At 46.1% G+C, this 21,276-nt stretch overlaps 1 protein-coding gene across 2 annotated transcripts in view; it reads right to left on the bottom strand.

Moving 5' to 3' along the window:
* Window positions 1-21,276, bottom strand: part of MYOZ1 (myozenin 1) — a 47,781-nt gene that overhangs the window by 19,763 nt on the left and 6,742 nt on the right. The window contains exons 2-3 of one of the 2 annotated variants that reach the window (XM_054983471.1): window positions 16,082-16,174; window positions 10,928-11,109 (exon numbers count right to left, since the gene is read on the bottom strand). In XM_054983471.1, the coding sequence (XP_054839446.1) occupies window positions 10,928-11,109; window positions 16,082-16,157 (258 nt within the window). In that variant the 5' untranslated portion in view covers window positions 16,158-16,174. The remainder of the gene's footprint in view (window positions 1-10,927; window positions 11,110-16,081; window positions 16,175-21,276) is intronic. The other variant, XM_054983472.1, reaches the window with a different exon arrangement.

Raw genomic sequence — 21,276 nt, 5'->3', positions numbered from 1 at the left:
AGCGTTTTTGTGAAACTTGTTTTGTTCCATTTTCATTTTTTATGCCGTTTTTTTCACGTAATTCTCTGCTTTTTTTCGTTTCAGAAGAGCCCTCCCACAAATCTCCAACCCATCCTCCCCCCATTACCCCTCCTACCCCCAGACGCATGTGAGCATCTGTCTTGCATGCACAATCGTATAATCTCCTCCTCCCTCTTTTACAACTTTTAAAAACGGTCCTTGCACTATTACGAAAAAAGGGAATCACACTGCAGTGCTTGCTACATTGAATCACTTAGCAATCAAACTGTCAATCACAATGGGCCCTAGCAGGACTCCCCCCCCCCCCCCGTGCCTCCCCTGGCAGCATCAGTCGAAGGGGCGATTGGGGAAGAGAGCAGAGGCTCCTCTTCCTCTGGTCCCTCAGCCACCACTCAGCTTGTGCACAGCCCTCCCAAGGCCCTGTGGAGGCAGCAGGGAGCCCCATCCCCGGCTGCTGCAGGACCTTGGGAGGGCCTTGCCACCACGCCGAGCCTTTCCATGTCTCTGGAAGCCTGAGGAGGCAGCAGGGAGGCAAACTGTTTTGCCCCCAATTTGCTTTTTGTCCCTGTGTAATACACCTGCAGGTGGATAAGGAGAGAGTGGTTGGAAAACAGTTTGCCTTTTACACAGTAGGATATGGAATCGTGCGATCACGCTACTCTACTGTTCGCATATTTATGAAACACTTTTGCATTTAAAACTTTGAGTAGGAAATCAACGGTAGAGAAGGCTGTACTACGCGTGCCCAGTTTCTACAGAAGCTGAAAGACGGGGCAATGCTATAGTGCAATCCCACATGTGCTCAAAAAAAAAAAAAGGAAGGTTGGGCGGGAATGCGCCAACGTCATTTGTGACAAGGCGCAGATAAAGAATGCATTTTCTGCTTTGGGATCTTTTTTTCTGCAACACCCACAAAACGTGCATGAGGATGATGCATGTGGAAGGTGAGTTCTTGAAGCAGATTGGGAAGACACGGCTTTGGGACAGGGAAACCTGCCCAAAATTGGAGCATATGGAAGTGACTTTTGTTTGTTCTCTCCATGTGTCCCCATCTCAGTTGTGCTTCCCAGGCACTTATCTTTGAGCCGACAGATAAGAGAACACCATATGCCTTTGCTTTCCTCCAGAGCTACATCCACACTTCTGGTCACTTCTGCCTCGGAGGGCAATCTAAACTCCCCTCTGTCTGGAGATCAGGGGGCGGGGCCACCAGCCATGTGACCATTTTCACCGAGGGCAACCCACTGAGTTCCACCACCTCTTTTCCCAGAAAAAAAGCCCTGCATGCATGCACGCATGGGATAACACTGAGAGAGACCGATGGATATTGACCATTCTATACCACCTAAGTACAGGCACCTGGTAGGCTCTCAGACATGCCAGCTAGGGTTGCTAAATAAGGTTGAAGAAATTCTTGGAAATTTGAAGGCAGTGCTTGGGGAAGACGGAGAGCTCATTGGAGATGTGATAGCATAGATTGTCCTCCAAACCTGGGAGAACTCCAGACCCCACCGGGAGGTCAACCACCTTGACAGCAGATGGGTCTCCCCCTCCTCCTCCTCCTCCTCCTCCTCCTCCTCCTCCTCCTCCTCTGTAGGAGGTCACGATCTAAAGCAAAATCAGGAATAAACTTTTGCCACATCTGAAGCAACATCTGTGAGCAAAGCAGCATGGCTGGACAACTCAGAGGTAAGGAGGGGAAAAGTCGATATTAAGTATCTGGTTTAAAAGAGATGACTTGGTAGATGTCTGTGTAGTTCTTTTTAAGTTGAAAGAGAAAAGGTCAGATAAAGGTAGAGGACAGGGTGAAATTTCTGGAGCAAGGCACTGCAAAATGTTTGCCAAAGAAACCACAAGGGATAATGTGGCGTAGTGAATGTTTGTTTTAGGAAGCAGTAACTCCAAACGTAACTGGCTGTGCAATAAGGCAAGGTGAGGCAGTGACCTCAGGTGGTGGATTTGCGGTGGTGGCAGCAGCCATAACCCCCAATGCTGTTGCATCCTGCCCTGCCTCCTGACATTGAGAGCCAAGCTACAAGTGACGAATGACACTTGCCTGGCAAGGGAACAGACTCACGTGTATTCCTCCCTGTTCACTTGCCATTCACTTGCTCTCCACTTGAGCCTGTTCACTTGCCAGGCAAGTGTCATTCGTCTCTTGTAGCTTGGCTCTGACTCTTTCCCCTGACCCTGCTGGGCTTTTGCGTGCAGGAAATAGTTCTGTACGGAGGTACATTTAATTATGCGAGCCCCTGCTTGCTGCTTGGAATGGTACAGCCAGCCCAGACACTGGTTTAAGCATTAGGTCAGAGCTACTCTAAGACATAGGAGCTGGATATGACCTGTAAGCCATGCAGAAGTCTGGCTTTTACCATGAATATTTTGTTTGTTTGCTTTAGCATTCTAAAGTTGATTGTAGATCCAGAGGAGTTAGCCGTGTTAGTCTGTCATTGCAAAACAGTAAAGGAGTCTGGTAGCACCTTTAAGACTAGCCAACTTTTTGTAGCATAAGCTTTTGAGAACCACAGCTCTCCTTGTCAGATGCATTTTTAAATTTATTTTATTTTCGATTTTTATTCCGCCCTCCCCACATTTCCAGCAGGCTCAGGGCAGATTACAAAATACATAAAGGTTAAAATATATAAAACAGTTATTATAGTTAACAATTCTAAAAACATCCAATTTACAGTTAAAATACAATCTGACAATGCATCTGATGAACAGAGCCGTGGTCCGCAAAAGCTTATGCTACAAAAAGCCAGTTAGTCTTAAAGGTGCTACAGGACTCCTTTACTAAAGTTGATTGGAAAGTTTTAATTAAGTGTGGTTAACATATAAATATATTCACTAACAAAATAAATATAGTTGATTTGCTAAAAACAAACCCAGTCCCAAGTCCACTGAGCTAGCCAACAGATAGGTTGGCTGAAGGGCACCTTCATCTTTGGCACACACCTTTGGTGCCAGCAAGAGGGCTGAACTTATGCCCTCTTCAGCAGTCCTGCCCTGAAGTCCTAGCAGTGGCAATGTCCCTGACACTGCAAGGCACTTTGGCTCTCTTCAGTTCCAGAGTTGCTATATGTGCTTCAGGAGAAACAAGCCATGAAAACTGATCCGTCCCAGGGAGAGGGAATTGCTTGGCACTGCAACGCCCAGACGTCACTGGGGGAGGGGGCCTTCTTGGCTGGGGGGTGTCCACCATGAGCTCCTTTTGGTGTGCTCTGAAGGGAATGATTGAGATGATCAAGTGTGTTTCTATTTCCACCTCCCCGATGAAGAGCTTCCCAAAATGCTTGCCGTCTATGCTGCGAACAACACTTTTGGAGTTGCAGTCACTCCAGAAGTTGCAGTTGCAAAAAAATGTGTCTTTCTCGCTTGAAACAGGAAGTTAACGCTCTTCTCCAGATGGTACATTGTGCACGAAGCGCTCTTTACATATTCAGCTGGAGCAAGAGACCAAAATGTCTTTCCCCCCTAGCATGTCTAATTCTGTAGAAGTCACATTCTCCAAGCAATTTGCACCCACCACTCATATTTCTGTGGTAAACACTGTTGTATGGTTGCCGAAACGCCATAGAATAGCATCTGAGACGTTACTGATAATCTTTAGCAGCCCTTGTGTAGCACCCTTTAAAATCTTTCTTTTTAATTAACAAAAAGTTTTGCTTTTGGAAGCTAAGTATTCCCCTCGGTAGCCATCCAGTGGCAGTGATCTAGCTTTTTAATATTTGTAAATGGCAAACACTAGCCAGACTTTCCTCTGCAACATCATTTGGTAAGCCTTTTAACTCTTTAACATTCATATTCAAGGTGTGTCCTCTATAATCCTGAAGCTTCCACACTCTGTTTTCAAGTCCATCCAGCACAGGTATGATGCAGGTCAGACTGTAGGGTTGCCAGCTCCAGGTTAGGAAATTCCTGGAAATTTGGGAGGTAGACCCTAGAGAGGGTGAGTTTGGAGATGGGAGAGAGCAGAGTATAATCCCATATAGTGCACCTTCCAAAGCAGCCATTTTCTCCCGGGGAACTGCTCTTTGTGGCATGGAGATCAGTTGTAATTCTGGGGGATCTCCAGCCACTACCCGGAGGTTGGCAAACCTAGGGCCGTTTCCACATGACTTACCTTCCTCCAGAACGTCGCAGAACATCACGAAAAACACGCAGAAGATAGCGTCTTCTCGCGCGAAATTGCGCCAGGAAGACGCAATCATCTGGGAGTTTTGTGCGACATCGCGTCTTCCTGTCGCAATTTCACACGAGAAGACGCTATCTTCCATGTGTTTTTCATGATGTTCCAGAGGAAGGTAAGTCGTGAGGAAAAGGCCTAGGTTAGAGTCAAGCTAGCACTACATTATACTCAGGAATGGGTTGCAGTACAATAGCTGCTGCACCTCACATAATCTGAAAAGATCAAACCAGGGAACAGCTCGTGGTCCCCAAAGGAAAAGAAAGACTTTCTAGAAACTTCTAGAGTTCTAGAACATGCAAAATGCATATGTGGTTAGTTCTTGGTGTTCAGACGATACAAGCGAGTTTGTTAAGATAATTTCATTCTCCCTTGGGAAAGTTACTTTTGGCCTTCTAGGTAGAGCTGCCAACTTTCTCAAGGCTGAAGATAGGGTACCAAGATGAGCCTTTGGGACCTTTATTTGTTAAGAAAATACCCACGTTTATCTAGGGAGGGAGAAGTGCACTTTCGCCTCCCTCTGTATAACAAGTGAAAGCACTGTTGCAAACTGCCTTCCTCCATATAGTCACAGAGGACTTTGGAGACAGTTCTTTGTATGAGAGGCATATGAATACAGCGACTACATCTTTCCAAGCGATTTCAAGTCAATGGACTGGCAAGGGCTTAACTGTGCTTAAGATTGCACTGTGAGCCACTGTGTAGCTGAGCGCATCCTATTCCCATCTCATGTACAATGTTCCCCGCAGGATGGTGCTAAGGAGGAACTACATTGTGCCAGTTCGGAGGGAGCTGGCTTTGCAGGGCACAGACTGGTTGGCTATTGCAACATCACAAAGCCGCCTCTCACCCAGCAGGAAGTTTCATAGTTTAAAAAAAAATATTCCAAACAAATGTTTAACCCAGAAAACCTGCAAAGTGCTTAAAACTGTGTAATAAAAAGGTGGACAGGTGGAGGTGCGGGGGTCAAGAGAATACCAAGATTTGGAGGCAAGTACTGAACGTTTTTTTAAAGTGAAGGCAGGAGCAACTGGGCTATCACTGCAGTGTTAAAAATACCAATCGCTAGAACATACATCTGTGTGTGCATCTGAAGTTAGCATCGGTTAGGGTATGTGGCAGACGATGGGCAAAAGCATGAACTTTCCCAACAACTCTGCCATGCCTCCCTCCCTGTGGAAACACAAGGACTTTCTACCAGAGGCCCTGCATAGGACCCACAGCGGCTTCTGAGGGCATGTTCCCATTTCACTTCCTTAGCCGGTTGCAAGCATCTGTCTTCAGACCCGGGGGAAGCAATTCTAGCTGCCCTGCTCTCTGTTCAGCCTTTTATGTTGGTCTCAGATAATAAAGTACATTTGAAGCTACCTAATATTGAATCAGTCCATTGGTCCATCAAGGTCAGTATTGTCCTTTCATATCACCTACTGCCTGGTCCTTTTAACAGGAGATGCCAGATTCCGCATTCCAAGCAATTGCTCTTCCTCCAAGCCACAGCCTGTCCCCAAAAGTGGTTTCAAGGTAGGGATTATTTTCAGATCACAAGGGTCCTAATTCTATATACCTTGTAGCTCTCAAAAACACCCAAACTGCCAGCCCAGAACTGTTATTACTGGGGTTAAATATGGAAAACGTGAATGTTAAGGATAGAGTCCTGGTTTATTACATGACGGTGGTGGCAAGACTACTGTATGCTCAACACTGGAGACAGGAGGAGCTACCAGAAATTCAAGATTGGATTCAGAAATTGTTGCACATGGCGGAAACGGACAAATCAACAAGGAAATTGAAAGAACAAAATCCAAGGGAATTTGTGGAAGATTGGGGTAAATTTAAAAAATATTTAGGAAAGAAATGGGACGTGAAAGATCAGTTGTGGTCTCTTGATAACTACTGAGAGATTTAGAAATATAAGATAAAACTTTGCCTTAAACAATAGGGGGAAAGCAACTCTGGGCCAAGCTACACATGACGAATGACACTTGAACGGCAAGTGGATTGAGTGGAGGGCAAGTGAACAGGGACAAATACACTTGCCGTTCAAGTGTCATTCGTCATGTGTAGCTTGGCCCTCTGACTAGAGTTAGTTATTAGGGGACAAGGGGTCAGAGTGCTGTTGGGAGTCAACAAGGGAAAGGGGGAGGGGGTGGGTGGGATAACATATATTAAAAAAAGGGGTATATTTGTTGTAAAATGTTTTTGAAATGTATGTGAACCCATCCAATAAAAAAATTCAAAAAAACAAAACAAAACACCCAAACTGCCCAAGCAAAAGATCATTGTTCAAGCCTTGTATGCAACTACATACCTTTCTCTTCTCTGTTTTGCTTTTGCTAAACCAACCTACTAACGGTGCCTGTCTGGAGACTTGCTAAGGAGGCTTCAGAGAGAGAAATCTCGGGCAGATAAATCTTTTGACAGGTCGTGGGGGTATCTTGCCACTCCACTGAACAGCCTTCCTCCGCCTTAAATGACTCTTCCTCCAATGGGCAGAGTAGCTGGATGATCCGCCCCAGGATCTAGTTTGGAAGTTTTGAGACTTCCTAGGGGCGGCAGGGCGGGGGGCACTGTCAATGTTTGTGTAACAACTAAAAATGACTGGCGGTGACCATAGCAATCTGTGGGTGGAAAGCCACCGAATCTGCCCATCGCGTCTGCTGTCTGGTAATGCCTATAAGGTGACAGGGCTCTCAACGACCGAAGAGGTGGGCTGATCCTGATTCCTTGCTATCTGTGCCATCACTGTGGCTTGCCAGAGGAGGGAGCTGCCGGACTGCTTTCTGCTATGTGGTAGTAATGGGGCCACTACAATGGCCAGAGGGTAGAATTGTGGCCATTACCTCAGGATCAGGCACCAAGGGTGTCTCAGCAGATCCCTAAAAGTCTGGTGGTTCTGGCCTAGCTTCTCAGCTTGAGCCCAAACTTTCTTGATGGTCCATTTCCCTCAAATTTGGTAACAGAATCATAGAATCATAGAGTTGGAAGGGGCCACACAGACCATCTAGTCAACCCCCTGCCCAGTGCAGGATCAGCCTGAAGCATCCCTGACAAAGATTCATCCAGCCTCTTCTTGAAAACTGCCAGTGAGGGGGAGCTCACCACCTCCCTAGGCAGCTGATTCCACTTTTGAACTACTCTGACCATGAAAAAGTTCTTCCTAATATCCAGCCGGTACCTTTGTGCATGTAATTTAAGCCCATTGTTTCAGGTCCTACCCTCTGCTGCCAACTGGAACAGCTCCCTGCCCTCCTCCAAATGACAGCCTTTCAAATACTTAAAGAGAGCGATCATGTCCCCCCTCCATCTCTTCTCCAAACTAAACATTCCCAAGGCCCTCAGCCTTTCCTCGTAGGGCTCAGTCTCCAGACCCCTGATCATCCTCGTCACTCTCCTCTGCACCCTCTCGATTTTGTCCACATCCTTTTTGAAGTGAGGCCTCCAGAACTGCACACAATACTCCAGGTGCAGCCTGACCAAGGCAGTATAGAGAGGGGCTATGATGACCTCCTGCGATTTCGATGCTATGGCCCCTTTGATACAACCCAGGATTGAATTGGCCTTTTTTGCCACCGCATCACACTGACTGCTCATATTTAGTTTGAGCATCCTCAAATCCTTAATATCCTCCCTTGATTCTGGCTTTTCTGTTCTGCAAGACTGAGGTTGGGGTTTTTTTTTGTTGCAGTAACAGAAGAACGAGGAGAAATTAAAAATAATGAAAGACAGCCTACAGCAATCTAGGAGAATGATAAGCCAGTACTATTCTAGGAAGGAAAGGAAGTGAGGAACTCGCAACCCAATCCTGCAGTATAATGGGGTGAAGCTACAGGGCTGGTGCTCATACCCCTAGATCAGCATCATAGAATACAACCAGGACTGCAGGCAGTGTCCATGACCACTAGTGGTTTTTCTCCCTGGACTACAACACCGATGAAGAGGTGGCTTTCTACACAGTACAACGTGGAGGTTCCACAACGGTCTCTATCAATGCCTTGTACCAGCAAGGACACGTATAGCCTCAAGGCTGGGCCATTGGCAGGCACCTCAGGAGCGCACTCCCACCCGCCCACGGCAACGTCACTTCCGTTAACTGATTTTCGAGATCACCTGGTGGGCCTGTGCTCTTGGAACCCTGCAAGGAATTTCTTGACAGCTGCCCATAAACTGTGGAACTCCCTTCCACAGGAAGTGGGCTGTCATCATGACTACAGGCCTTCTGTTATGATCAGAAGTTGCCATTATTCTAGAATGCCTTTACAGGAATGTGATTGCTATGCCTGGGGCTTTACATATTGTACATTTCTTAATATTTTGTTTCTAGTTGTTGTTCTATTGCTGTGAATTTACAATAAATGGTTTTATCTTGTGGGCTTGACCTAAAGAGAAATACATCAGGGGAGCCAAGGCATATGACAAGAAAACAATAATGTTTTGTAGATATCTCTTGAATGGTCCTTAAGTGTTGGGAAATGGCTGGTCAGAGAACCCATCTAAGCATGGAGGGTGTGACTGTATGCCTGTGTGTGATAAAAGAGCAGTTTAAAATTGAGATGAGATAGAAGCAGCCAGACATTGGCCATTTTCACACATCTGGATCTGGATCATCATCATCATCATCATCATCATCATCATCATCAACAACAACAACAACAACAACAACATTCAATTTATATACCACCCTTCAGGACAACTTAATGCCCACTCAGAGTGGTTTACAAAGTATGTTATTATTATCCCCACAACAATCAACCTGTGAGGTAGGTGGGGCTGAGAGAGCTCCAGAGAGCTGTGACTGACCCAAGGTCACCTAGCTGGCTCTCCAGATTAGAGTCCTGTGCTCTTAACCACTACACCAAACTGGCATCGCACAAAACACCCGAAAGACAGTGTCTTCTTGCACGAAATCGCACCAGGAAGATGCAATTTCGCACAAAACTTCTGGATGACAGTGTCTTCCTGGAACGATTTTGTGCCAGAAGATGCTGTCTTCCAGATGTTTTGCACGATGTTCTGGCAGCAAGTAAGACATGTGAAAATGGCCATTGTTAAAAGCTGGCTAAAGTATTTAAAGACCTAGGATCTCTTTAGGCACTGGTGTGGGGTAGCGAATATGCTGCCCTGTTGGCATGCCTCTGTGCGAACACATATGTTCTGCTTATACATTAGTAAATATTACGAACTTCCCAAAGCTCCCCAGTGCACTCTAAAGGAGACAAACCTTGGTGAGTGCTGCCTGTGGAAGTTCTCACCACGCAAAGAAGTGGGCAATGATATTTTATATTCTAATTATTTGTAGACGACCTGGAATGTTTTTCAAATTGAAAAACAACATGTACGTATGTATTAAAGAACAGCTGAACAGAATATGATCGCTCTTCATGCAAATAAGGTCCAAGTTAATGATATTCACTTTAGCACGTACAGTTGTCATAGTGATTACTGTTGATGTCCCAGAGCTGGAAATGGTGATGATCCTTATATTTTTATCTCTCACTTCCATTCAGGAGCTCAGGGCGATGTACATGGTTCCCATCTCTTCCAGTTTATCCTCATAACAACCCTATGAGGTAGGTAAGGCTGAGTGAGCGTGACTGACCCAAGGCCACCCTGTGAGCTTTGTGGCTGAGACGGGATTTAAGCCTCGGTCTCCCAAGCCCAACACTGTAAACAGTCACCACGGTGGAAGAGTCAGCTATATCAATGCTGTGCAATTTATATGATTAATGAATCTGCCAGTTTGATGTAGTGGTTAAGAGCACGGGACTCTAATCTGGAGAGCCGGGTTTGATTCCCCACTCCTCCACTTGAAGCCAGCTGGGTGACCTTGGGCTAGTCACGAGTCTCTGGAGCTCTCTCAGCCCCACCCACCTCACAGGGTGTTTTGTTGTGGAGATAATAATGACATACTTTGTAAACCGCTCTGAGTGGGTGTTAAGTTGTCCTGAAGGGCGGTATATAAATCGAATGTTGTTGTTATTGTTAACCTTTTTCACTTTTTCACCTCTGTGCTGAGGGTGAGAATGGAGTTTTCCTGCCTGTCCAGTTCTCGGAAAGGGCATTGAAAAGCAATCTGCACATGGATATTGTAGAGATTCGTTTCCGCACCAAGAAAGATGTGTGTGGGCTGAAAAAGGCAGCGCATCTCCACAGTCTCTTAAGGTGGACCCAGGTTAGAACAGGGCTTTCTAACGCATCACATACCCAACAGATTGAAGGAAGGGGAAATGAAGAAATGGACTCCTCTTGGCTCACCAAATTTTCTCTCAACGTATAACCTCTGATCTTTAGAGCCCGCCTCTTCACTAGTCATACCTAGGTGGTTGCTTGAGGCACCAGAGATGAAGGGGCATCAAGCAGCCCAGGTGCTGGCCCACCTCCCGCAAAGTTGGGGGTCTGCTTCAGCAAGCAGAGGTGCCCTGGTGGGCTCTCTTCTCCTTCCCTCCCCTTCCTTCCCTTCCCTTTCCTCCTCTGCACAGCATGGCGGGGGTTGGGGGAAGAAAGGTGGGAGGTATCTTTCCGCCTCCCCAGCACCATTTTTGTTTTTCCTGGCAGTTCTTCATCAGTAGATCTGAAACATGTCCTTGGTATGAGGGGGGAATCCTCTTGTTTCTTGGGTTGACCCCACATAACCTTCTGAGCTGCCCATGTTTCGTAGGGTCAGAGTAGACATGAGATGCCAACTACAACTACGTAGCCCATTTCTGTGCATGCGCTACCTACCACAGAATTGTCAATGAAGGCATCTGGGTTATTTTCATATATGAATTTCTCCACCCTCATCTGGCGAAGTTTGAACATCTTGGATCCCTTGTTGGTGAGGAGGGAGAGCTCTTCTAGCATCACATCCTTGGGGATGCTGATCTTCTTCCCCAGGTTCAGCTTGGACCCTTCTTGTGGCATGACTGAAGAGGTAAAATAAGAAGGGGGTTAGAACGGCAGACACCCGAACTTCCATCCCTTAATTCCTCAACACTAGTAGCAAATAGCTCAAGGGACTTCCTGCCTAGTAAAGCATTAGTGGTAGAAATTGCCTTCTCTGTCTGAGGGCCAAGCTAGAAGTGATGAATGACACTTGAACAGCAAGTGAACAGACTCACATGTATTCCTCCCTGTTCACTTGCCCTTCACTTGCACTCCACTCAATCACTACGAGTGGAGTGCAAGTGAACAGGGAGGAATACCTGTGAGTCTGTTCACTTGCCCTTCAAGTGTCATTCATCTCTAGCTTGGCCCCCCTGAGTCGTTGATAATTCTACTATTGAAGAAGAACAAAGGGACTCAGGAACAATTGGCATATGCGAAAGGGGGAAAGTATCTCTGCCTCCTGCCTGCCAAACATCCCCATTATCTTGCTAAACAGGTTTGGGAGCAGTGATTTGTCCCATGAATGTCTCATTCCACCCATAGTGTCCCCGTACAACTTTGGAAATCTGTACAGGCAGGGCTTTTTTTCTGGGGAAAGAGGTGGTGGAACTCAGTGGGTTGCCCTCGGAGAAAATGGTCACATGGCTGGTGGCCCCGCCCCCTGATCTCCAGACAGAGGGGAGTTGAGATTGCCCTCCACGCTGCTTGGCCACGCTGCTTGGCGGCACGGAGTGCAATCTCAACTCCCCTCTGTCTGGAGATCAGGGGGCAGGGCCACCAGCCATGTGACCATTTTCAAGAGGTTCCGGAACTCCATTCCACCGCGTTCCAGCTGCTATTTCTAAGGTAACTGAAAGAATCTAATTGATCTAGTATGCACACACACAAATGGCAGGTATGTTTTCCTGCCTATGCTCTGACGTCCAAGAATCTCAAACAACCCTCTTGGAGAGGGACTAGGGGGCAAGGAGAATAAAACAAGGCATGACCATGGTTTCAGGTCCACGAAGAAAATGTGGAAATAGAAGATACATCTAGCTTGTTGAAAGGTTGGCTTGTTTACAGAGATTCCTTTCAAACAGCAGGCTGACTTCCCTAGATCTGGAGACTGATATCATGGTCCGGAGTGAATCATATCACAAAATCACTAATTGGGTCTCCAAACCTCAGGCCATATGAAAATCACAAGCTTTATCAACAATGTCACAGCGTTGTTTGCATGTCCTTGAAAAATCTTTATTGCGGTGTCATATGTGTTGCATGTAAGGAGCAAGACGGAGAAAGCCACGACTACCATCTCAAAAGCAAGCTTTGTTATCTTCCCACAATTTTGTGCAAAGGCAAAAAAACAAAAAGGTATTCCGCTACATGCTCTTTCCTTGGCAACTGTGCATTATTTTCTCATGCTTCTGAAAACATTTAGCTGCTTGTATGATCTGCTCAGGTAGCGCCATCCGGTTCTTAAGAAGCCCAAGCCTTTTGGACCCTGCCACATTGCGCACACTTACAGTAAGCAATACACCACCCGCGGTCACAGACAAACCGCTCTCCCTACAGTATCATTCAGATTATATCAGCTGAATGGGCAGTGGTTTGGGCAAGGAGGAAGACTGGGAAGGAGGAAGACGGGCAGGAGCAGCAAACTAGAATTACTGTATAGTGGCCTGTTGCCCTCACTGCCTTACTGTATACAGTGGAGATTTATATACTGGATACATCCACTGGTGTAGTTCATACTGTACAACAGGTGTCCAAAGGCAGAACAAAAGACTGATTCCTAGGACTCAGTGTTGGAAAAGATGCTTGTGATTTTTAAAATCAGGACTCTTCAATCTGGAAAGCCCTAAAACTCATGCAGAGTTCAAACCTGATGGTCTGGTATATGGACTGGACTCTTCCCGGTGCTCTACCATAGAAACTGCATTGAAATCCCTGGAGTTACTATATCACAGGATCATTATTGTTGGCATTATAATGGATTTCTCAGCATCATCTGAGTTCCCTGAGGGTGCATATGCGGTTATCTGGGTGGAGAGTGCCCTCAAGTCACAGATGACCTATGGCAACTTCTAGCAGGGTTTTCATGGCAAGAGGCTAGGATTGTTTTCACACTGCTTACTGGCCACGGAACATCGCGCCAAGCTCTCGGAATGACAGCATCTTCCTGGTGTGATTTCACGCGAGAAATCGCGCCTGGAAGATGCTGTCATTCCGGGAGCTTGGCGCGATGTTCCGTGGCTGGTGAGCAGTGTGAAAACAGCCTGACAGAAGTCGTTTGCCTTTTCTCTCTGTAAGCCCTGGTCTTCCTTGGAGGTCTCCCATCCAATTACTAACCAAGGCTGACCCTGCTTAGCTTCTGATATCTAATGAGATCAGGCTCACCTGAGCTATTCAGGTGAGGGTATGCAGCTATCTATTCTATGCTATTCTAACCTAAGATGCTGGGAGAGGCAGCAAGATGTGCTGGCTTGAAAGGAAGAGGTTAAAAGGGGCTTGGGTGGAGTTCTGCTGGCAGCTGTAAGTTGCTGGACGCCAGTATCTTCATTTTTCCAGATTTTCCTAGCGTGCAAAATGTTCTTTGCACCCACTGTTGAACAAATGAGAATGGGCAGCCACTATCAAAGGCTAAATATTCTGCCACCCAATGTGCCTACCCATCGTGGCATAGTTGTCATGGCTAACATAGCTGGTGGCACTTGCGTGGCCACAGCTTATTATGTCCTCACTTAGTAAGCACTTCTGTCCTGGTTCTGTTAGGTGGCAGTCGTTGTCCATGTGTGTGCAAGTACCACTGAAGACAACGTGATCATGCCGCAAGCGCTCTTGCCGGCTGTATTTTATCAAGAGTGCCCCCATTAATTTGCCACACTAAATCATGACCCTAAGAAGGGTTTGTGTGGGTTGCTGCCACTGGATGGTATGTTGGTTCAAGTTCCTGCATCTCCTAGCAATATATCAAGGAGCTACATATTCAGTGCGTGGCCACACCCTGTTTTCTGGCTACAGCAAAAAGGATTAAATTATTCCCTTCTTGTTGGACCGTTTGTGGGTTGGTGTCAAAAGACATGGGCCTGTATCTGCACAAAACGCACTTTTCCTGTGTTCACGGTCACGGGGCCCACATGGAGGAATGGCCATGGTGATTGGAGGGGGTGGAGTGAGGAGGGAAAACAGCTCCACTGAGAGCCAAGCTACAAGTGACGCCTTACACAGGTTGGACACTTGTCAGCTTCCCTCAAGTGTTGATGGGAAATGTAGGCATCCTGGTTTTACAGCTTGGCTCTCCATTACAGCTGCAAGACCAGGACGCCTACATTTCCCATCAAAACTTGAGGGAAGCTGACAAGTGTCCAACCTGTGTCAGGCGTCACTTGTAGCTTGGCTCTGAGAAGATTTCATCCCCTGATCCCTCCCCATCCCACATAGTTGTTCCTCCACACAGGTGGAAGGATTATCTTTCCAGAGACCAGAATGAGCTTTAGGGATGGAGAGGAAGATGGGAAAAGAAAGGTAGGAAGGTGCGAGTTCTGTGTGCAGATGGTTGGATAAAAGCTGTAATTTCTATTGCTGTCATTTACAACCATTTCTGCACAACAGTGGCTGTTTCCACATGGCTTACCTTGTTCCGGAAAACAGCGAAATCGTGCACAAATTGTGCGAGAAGACGCTGTTATCGTGTGAAATCGTGCGAGAAGATGTAATAACAGCGTCTTCCCGTGAGATTTCACACGAGATTTCGCTGTTTTCTGGAACAAGATAAGCCACGTGGAAACAGCCAGTGATTATCAATGGTTTCCCCCATTACTGTTGCACTTCACCACAACAGCAATGGACTGTTCTCCTATATCCCTAGGATCTTAAAAAGATATAATGTTATGGTTAATTACCAATTTTAAAAAGAAACAAAGCCCTCCTGGTAGGTTGGGGTAGGGAATAGCCACTGAAGTCAACGGGGACATGAAAAGTGATACTAATGTGAGCAGGATCTAGGAAGATTTGACCTTTCCTGATCACATGCCAGCCCCCCTGCCTTTGCTGCAATCTTTCAAAAAAAAAATCTTCATAAAGCAAGTTTTGGGAAGTTGGGAAAAAAGCCAGGAGGTGCACGAGGGCACCATAATGCTATAAGAAAACGAAGGAAGAAAAACTGCTTCCAAGGAGCTTTCAACTAAGGGCAAACAACCTGTGTGGAAGGCCCTCCAGGTGAAAATGATGGATTTATCTGCCACTGCATTTTTTCAATATAAAGCGGCGGGGGGGGGGGGTGGAGATTGTCAGGGACAAACTACACATGTCGTTAGGGCCAGCCCTAGCTTTTTCAACGCCCTTGAAAGTAGCTGCATGATAAGGTCTTGGACTGATCTCCATCTTCTGCCCTGTGCCTTGTGCTCATTTCCCACTATAACCTCAATGAACATTGTAGAAATCTGTGCCTGGAGCTGGTCTGTCCAGTTCTAAGGGTGTAAGGACAGGGCTTCTTTTCAGCAGGAACTCGGTGGAACGGAGTTCCGGAACCTCTTGAAAATGGTCACATGGCTGGTGGCCCCACCCCCTGATCTCCAGACAGAGGGGAGTTGAGATTGCCCTCCGCACCGCTCAGCAGCACAGAGGGCAATCTAAACTCCCCTCTGTCTGGATATCAGGGGGCGGGGCCACCAGCCATGTGACCATTTTCTCTGAGGGCAACCCATTGAGTTCCGCCACCTCTTTTCCCAGAAAAAAAGCCCTGGGTAAGGATAAGAAGTAACTCCAAAGCTCCAGTAATCTCTTGCAGTGAGTCGGAACACGGCATTCTCCCTACTTGTTGCTTGGAACAACAATTCTGATCCGTGGCTCAGCCATGAGACAGGCATTCTCTTTTTTCCACCTGTGGTTCTCCCCTTGGAGAAGGACTCCTGATTGTCCTCTACATGACAATCTGCAGACAATACAGACATGCAGGGGAGGAACTGCTGAGCGATGTGCGTGTGAATCGGCATGTTTCTATGTACACATGAGCGTACATCTTACCTTCTTGGGTTAATTCTAAAATAAGCTTAGTAGGCTTTCTCTTCTTGTTGGGAGCCGGGGTTCCTGCAAGAGGCATGCTGTGCAAGGGATTTTCTGTATGAGAATGGAACAGTGGAAATGAATGCTTGTTCACATAACACATGAAGCTGATGCCTGCCTCTTGCACAACGGGACAGACATGTTTTCATTGCATACTTTCCCACTCTATGTTTCCTTTGTATTTAGAAGATCTGCCAACCAACTCCATCTCCCAAGACAAGGCCACACAGTCTACAATGATTCAACCCGTCCCTCTTTCCTTCCCTCCAGTACAGACAAACTGTAGGCATCCCAAAAAAACAACCTTGTAAACAGTGTCTAAGTGGGGCATCTATACCAGGGCCGTTTCCAGATGGCTTACCTGAAGCCGCTCCATGCCGCAATGTTGTGGATCGTGCCAGAGAAAGTGCAAAATATCACATTTTCTCGCGCGAGTTTTGCGCGATGTCGCGCAAAACTCACGCGAGAAAACGTGATATTTCGCGTTTTCCCTGGCACAATCCACAACATTGCAGCATGGAGCGGCTTCAGGTAAGCCATCTGGAAACGGCCCAGGGCTCCTCTATTCCTGGTAGGACGTTTTGTGGTGGTTCTGGCCAGTTTCAGACTGTTCCCCACCGGTGGAAGTTGCATAACCTGTGGGCTATGCAGTCCCCAGTGGCCAAGTATGCTTGGAGTTTAGCAGAGTTCACCTGCCTGTGCTGAGGATGAGCAGGGCTGTTTCCAAATGGCTTACCTTGTTCCAGAAAACAGCGAAATCTCGCCTGAAATCGCACGAGAAGACACTGTTATCGCGTCTTCTCGTGCAATAACAGCATCTCTCGTGCGATTTCGTGAAATAACAGCATCTTCTTGCGCAATTTCGTGCAATAACAGCATCTTCTCGCGCAATTTCGTGCGAGATTTCTCTGTTTTCCGGAACAAGGAAAGCTGTGTGGAAACAGCCCAGGTCTCCACCATTCCATCTCTTCTCTGTTGCTCTCTGTACTGTACTCCATTCTTCCATAGCTTTTATTTTCTTCATTATCATATTTTTTCTTCCTCTCCCTTAATGAGCATATTCTTGCACATTGTTAAAATGCTGCATATGATTTTTATCACAAGTCTGTGTTTCACTGATACTCAGATGCTCTCTTGCACACTGGTAAAACACTGCATGATTCATTTTGTTACATTTCTATCCCGAGACTTTCTAACATCCCAGAACTCAGAACATTATACTTTCTCACATCCCAGAACTCAGAACATTGCTGCCAATAGATCTGCCATTGAGCTACTGACCAGACCTAGACCCGCTGAGCTTTTCTGAAGTGTTTTGTCTCGCAGGCGTGCCCCTCCCCACCCACACATTGTGTTGTTGTAGCCAATTATGCTTTTATACAGATGATCGCATCAAGACTGGGTTTTTTGCAGTGCTTTATCAGTGCCCACATGCACATCTGTGGTGGAGAGGTGGGTAAAAAATGGGAAGGGACCGACATAACTAAGTACTGGAATTAACAATGCAATGCAGAGTTACTTCAGTCTAAGCTCATTTAGACTGCATAGGATTGTGCTATTAATTTTGTTATTGTGAAACGTATTTGAATAGTGCTGATGCTAAATACATGGATACATTTCAAGAAGATGTGTCAGCTGGGTAATGCATGTGTTTTCATGCTGTTTCCAATTGCATGTACTGAAGCTGAAAATGATGTGCGTTACAATCAGGGGTCATTTCGTAGAAAAAGAGCTGGAGGAACTTATTGGCATAACTCGTTAGCATATGCCACTCTCCTTGACAGCACCAGAAATGTGTCATTAGCATAACTGATTTGCATATGCCACACCCCCTGACATCACCTATCCTGGCTGTTTTGGACCCAATCCTGGCCATTCAGGGTGGAAATTGGGCCCAAAATGGCAAAAAGGGGCTGAAAATGGTCAAAAAGGGGCCCAAAATACTCAGGATTGGGCTGCTGCTGAGCAGGAGAGTGATCCACCACCCATCAGAGGCCCGATCCGAGCCCTTTTGGCCCCAATCCAGGATGAAATGGGCCCAAAATGGCCGAGAGTCAGGTGGGTGGGGCTACCTGACATGTGACCTCTTTAGGGAACTACCAGAACTGCATTCCTGCGTGTTCCCCCTCGAAATGAGCCCTGATTACAATAATCATACAAAATGGCAACCATGTGTAACATGGGGATTGGGTGAAGCACACTTTGCTAGTATGCAAGGCAAAAATGTAGCAGGGCTGAATAGGGTTCTTGGAGAACATGGATTAGGGCGCATTCACAGTGAAACCAATAGAAAATCCTATTTCAGTGCTCAGATAACAGAGGAAAGTGCCGCCAGTGCCTAGTGTTTGGGATTTCCATCTCTCCAATCAGCAGGGCTTTTTTTCTGGGAAAAGAGGTGGTGGAACTCAGTGGGTTGCCCTCGGAGAAAATGGTCACATGGCTGGTGGCCCCGCCCCTGATCTCTAAACTCCCCTCTGTCTGGAGATCAGGGGGCGGGGCTACCAGCCATGTGACCATTTTCAAGAGGTTCTGGAACTCCGTTCCATCACGTTCCAGCTGAAAAAAAAAAAAGCCCTGCCAATCAATGATTTATGTTAGCCTATTTCCCCCCCTCTGCATGTGTAAACTACCTGGAAATGAGAGTTTCTTTAAGAGTGGCGTGCAGGCGTGGGTCTTTTTTTCACCACTGAGTCATTCCAACCAACTTGCATTGCTTCCAGGATGACTTGATACCTGGCACTTCTCTCATTAGAACATATGAAGAGCCCTACTGGACCAGACCAGTAGTCTTTCTAGTTCAGCATCGTGTCCCTTAGTGGCCAACCAGTTACTCTGGAGAGCCCACAACAGGGCATAGAAGCTGAGACCTTCCCTGACCTTGCCTCCTAGCACTGAGAATCCGGGGATTTCTGCCTCTGGATGTGGAGGTTCCCTTTAGGCACCATGGCTAGCAGCCACAGATAGAGCTTTCCTCCATGAATTTGTCTAATCCCCTTTTAAAGCCCTTCATTGGATGCCCCCAAGTTCTAGTATTTGGGGAGAGGAAGGAAAGGTTCTTTCTGTCCACTCTCACCACAACGTGCATAATTTTATCAGCCTCTATCATGTCCCCCCTTAGCTATCTCTTTTCTAAACTGAAAAGTCCCGCTCTTCCTTTTCTGCCGGAGCCAGATGTTTCCGAGACAAGGTCTACGCAACGTGGCACTTATAGGATGAGTAATTCATCCCAGCCATTATTGGCCAGCTCCCATCCATCAGATTTTTAAGGGCAATCCAAGCATAAAGTTACATCCTGGCCCACAGATCATGTCCTCCATTGATTCATGTAATTAGGCTTGTCTGCTTCATTTGCAGTTTAGTCTGACATTTGCCTCAACATGTGGCATGTACACTGCTCCTTCCGCAGTTAGTTTCATGCATCTGATGAAGGAAACTGGTTATTGAATATGAAAAATTGAGGTTTGTCCATCTGTAAAGTGCCTCAGCTCTGGTCTATTTTTCAGCTACTGCAGTTCAAACCAGCATTTCTTTATTTAGTATTTCTTTTAGAGCCTTATTAGTTGTATATTCCATAACAGTAACGCCCACAGCAATCTACAGAAATAGTTGGATTTTTTTTTCAGCTTGTCACTATTAATTTGTCTAATTCTTGATAGATGCTTCACCCACACTCCAGCTGTAAGTACTGGCCTTAGCAATACCCTGCGCCAATGCAGAAAATCTATTTATTTTACACAGGGCTTTTTTTCTGGGAAAGAGTTGCCCTTGGAGAAAATGGTCACATGGCTGGTGGCCCCGCCCCCTGATCTCCAGACAGAGGGGAGTTCTGCGGCGACGCAGAAGGCAATCTAAGCTCCCCTCTGTCTGGAGATCAGGGGGCGGGGCCACCAGCCATGTGACCATTTTCAAGAGGTTCCGGAACTCCGTTCCACCACATTCCTGCTGAAAAAAAGCCTTGATTTTACATTTTCTGTCTATTTGTTCACTAGGGCACAATCCCCTGGGAAGATGTGCACAAACCCCATTGAATAATGTTTTCTTCTATAAATCTCCTCATTGATTTCAGATAAGTTTGTACAAGAGAACTTCCTTGTCAGTTTTCTCTTTAGTTATATGATAGGATATAAAAAGGCTTCCCTATTCACTTTTACCAGGCTGCACATGATCTGTTTAAATGTGTGCACACGTGTTCTCTCTCAATTTTTTCTGCTCTTTTCTACATCTTTCTCAGTTCAGCCATAAGTGATCCTACTATATTTTCTGTTGGAGCAGCACATAATCTGTATTTTTCCAACAGTGGCTAGAATGAAACAAAATCAAGATGCCATAACAGTTTTGTATTTGTAAACATAACATTTGAGTCTGTATGGGTGCAAGAATTTTATTGCATAAACTCTTCATAATGCGGGGCTGATGTGCAGATTCATAAATAATAGCGTGTATACAGCTGTTCTGCTAGTTTAGGGTGAAAGGGTAGTTTCCTTCAGTTAAGAAACATTCATAGTTTAATTTAGAATAACAAGTCATTCAAGGCATAATCAAATCTCCAGTATGGCTTAACCAGAGGAGGAAGAAAGAGACGTTGTTGGTTAAAATAATACATTATCAATTAATGAAATCTTGGGTTAAAGACAATGGTGTTCTTAGCCCAGGCTAAGCCCAACCCCCCTTAGTTTTTGTCACATTGCTCTGGATTTAATCATGATACATTTGCAGGAACATTCAAAACATGGGGTAGGTATGGGAATACAAATTTACAGTCCAGTGCTAAACAGAGTTACACCCTTCTAAACCCATTGGCATTGTTCACTGAGAGCCAAACTACAAGTGATGTCTTACACAGGTTGGACACTAGTCGGCTTCCCTCAAGTTTTGATGGGAAATGTAGGCACCCTGGTTTTACAGCTTGGCTCTCCATTACAGCTGCAAGACCAGGATGCCTACATTTCCCATCAAAACTTGAGGGAAGCCGACTAGTGTCCAACCTGTGTAAGACGTCACTTGTAGTTTGGCTCTGAGCAAGTATCCAAAGAATATTTGGGCATTTTATAATGGAAGCAATTCAGCAAAACAATGGCTTGGGGTAATTGTTAAAACTGAAACGTTGTTGAAAAGATCGTGTCTTGGGTATATGAGATATTAGAAACAACTTACAG

This window comes from Eublepharis macularius, chromosome 6 (genome assembly GCF_028583425.1).
Source record: "Eublepharis macularius isolate TG4126 chromosome 6, MPM_Emac_v1.0, whole genome shotgun sequence".
NCBI lineage: Eukaryota > Metazoa > Chordata > Lepidosauria > Squamata > Eublepharidae > Eublepharis > Eublepharis macularius.
The sequence above is the reverse complement of the archived record's forward strand: the minus strand, read 5'-3'. Positions and strand labels throughout refer to the sequence as shown.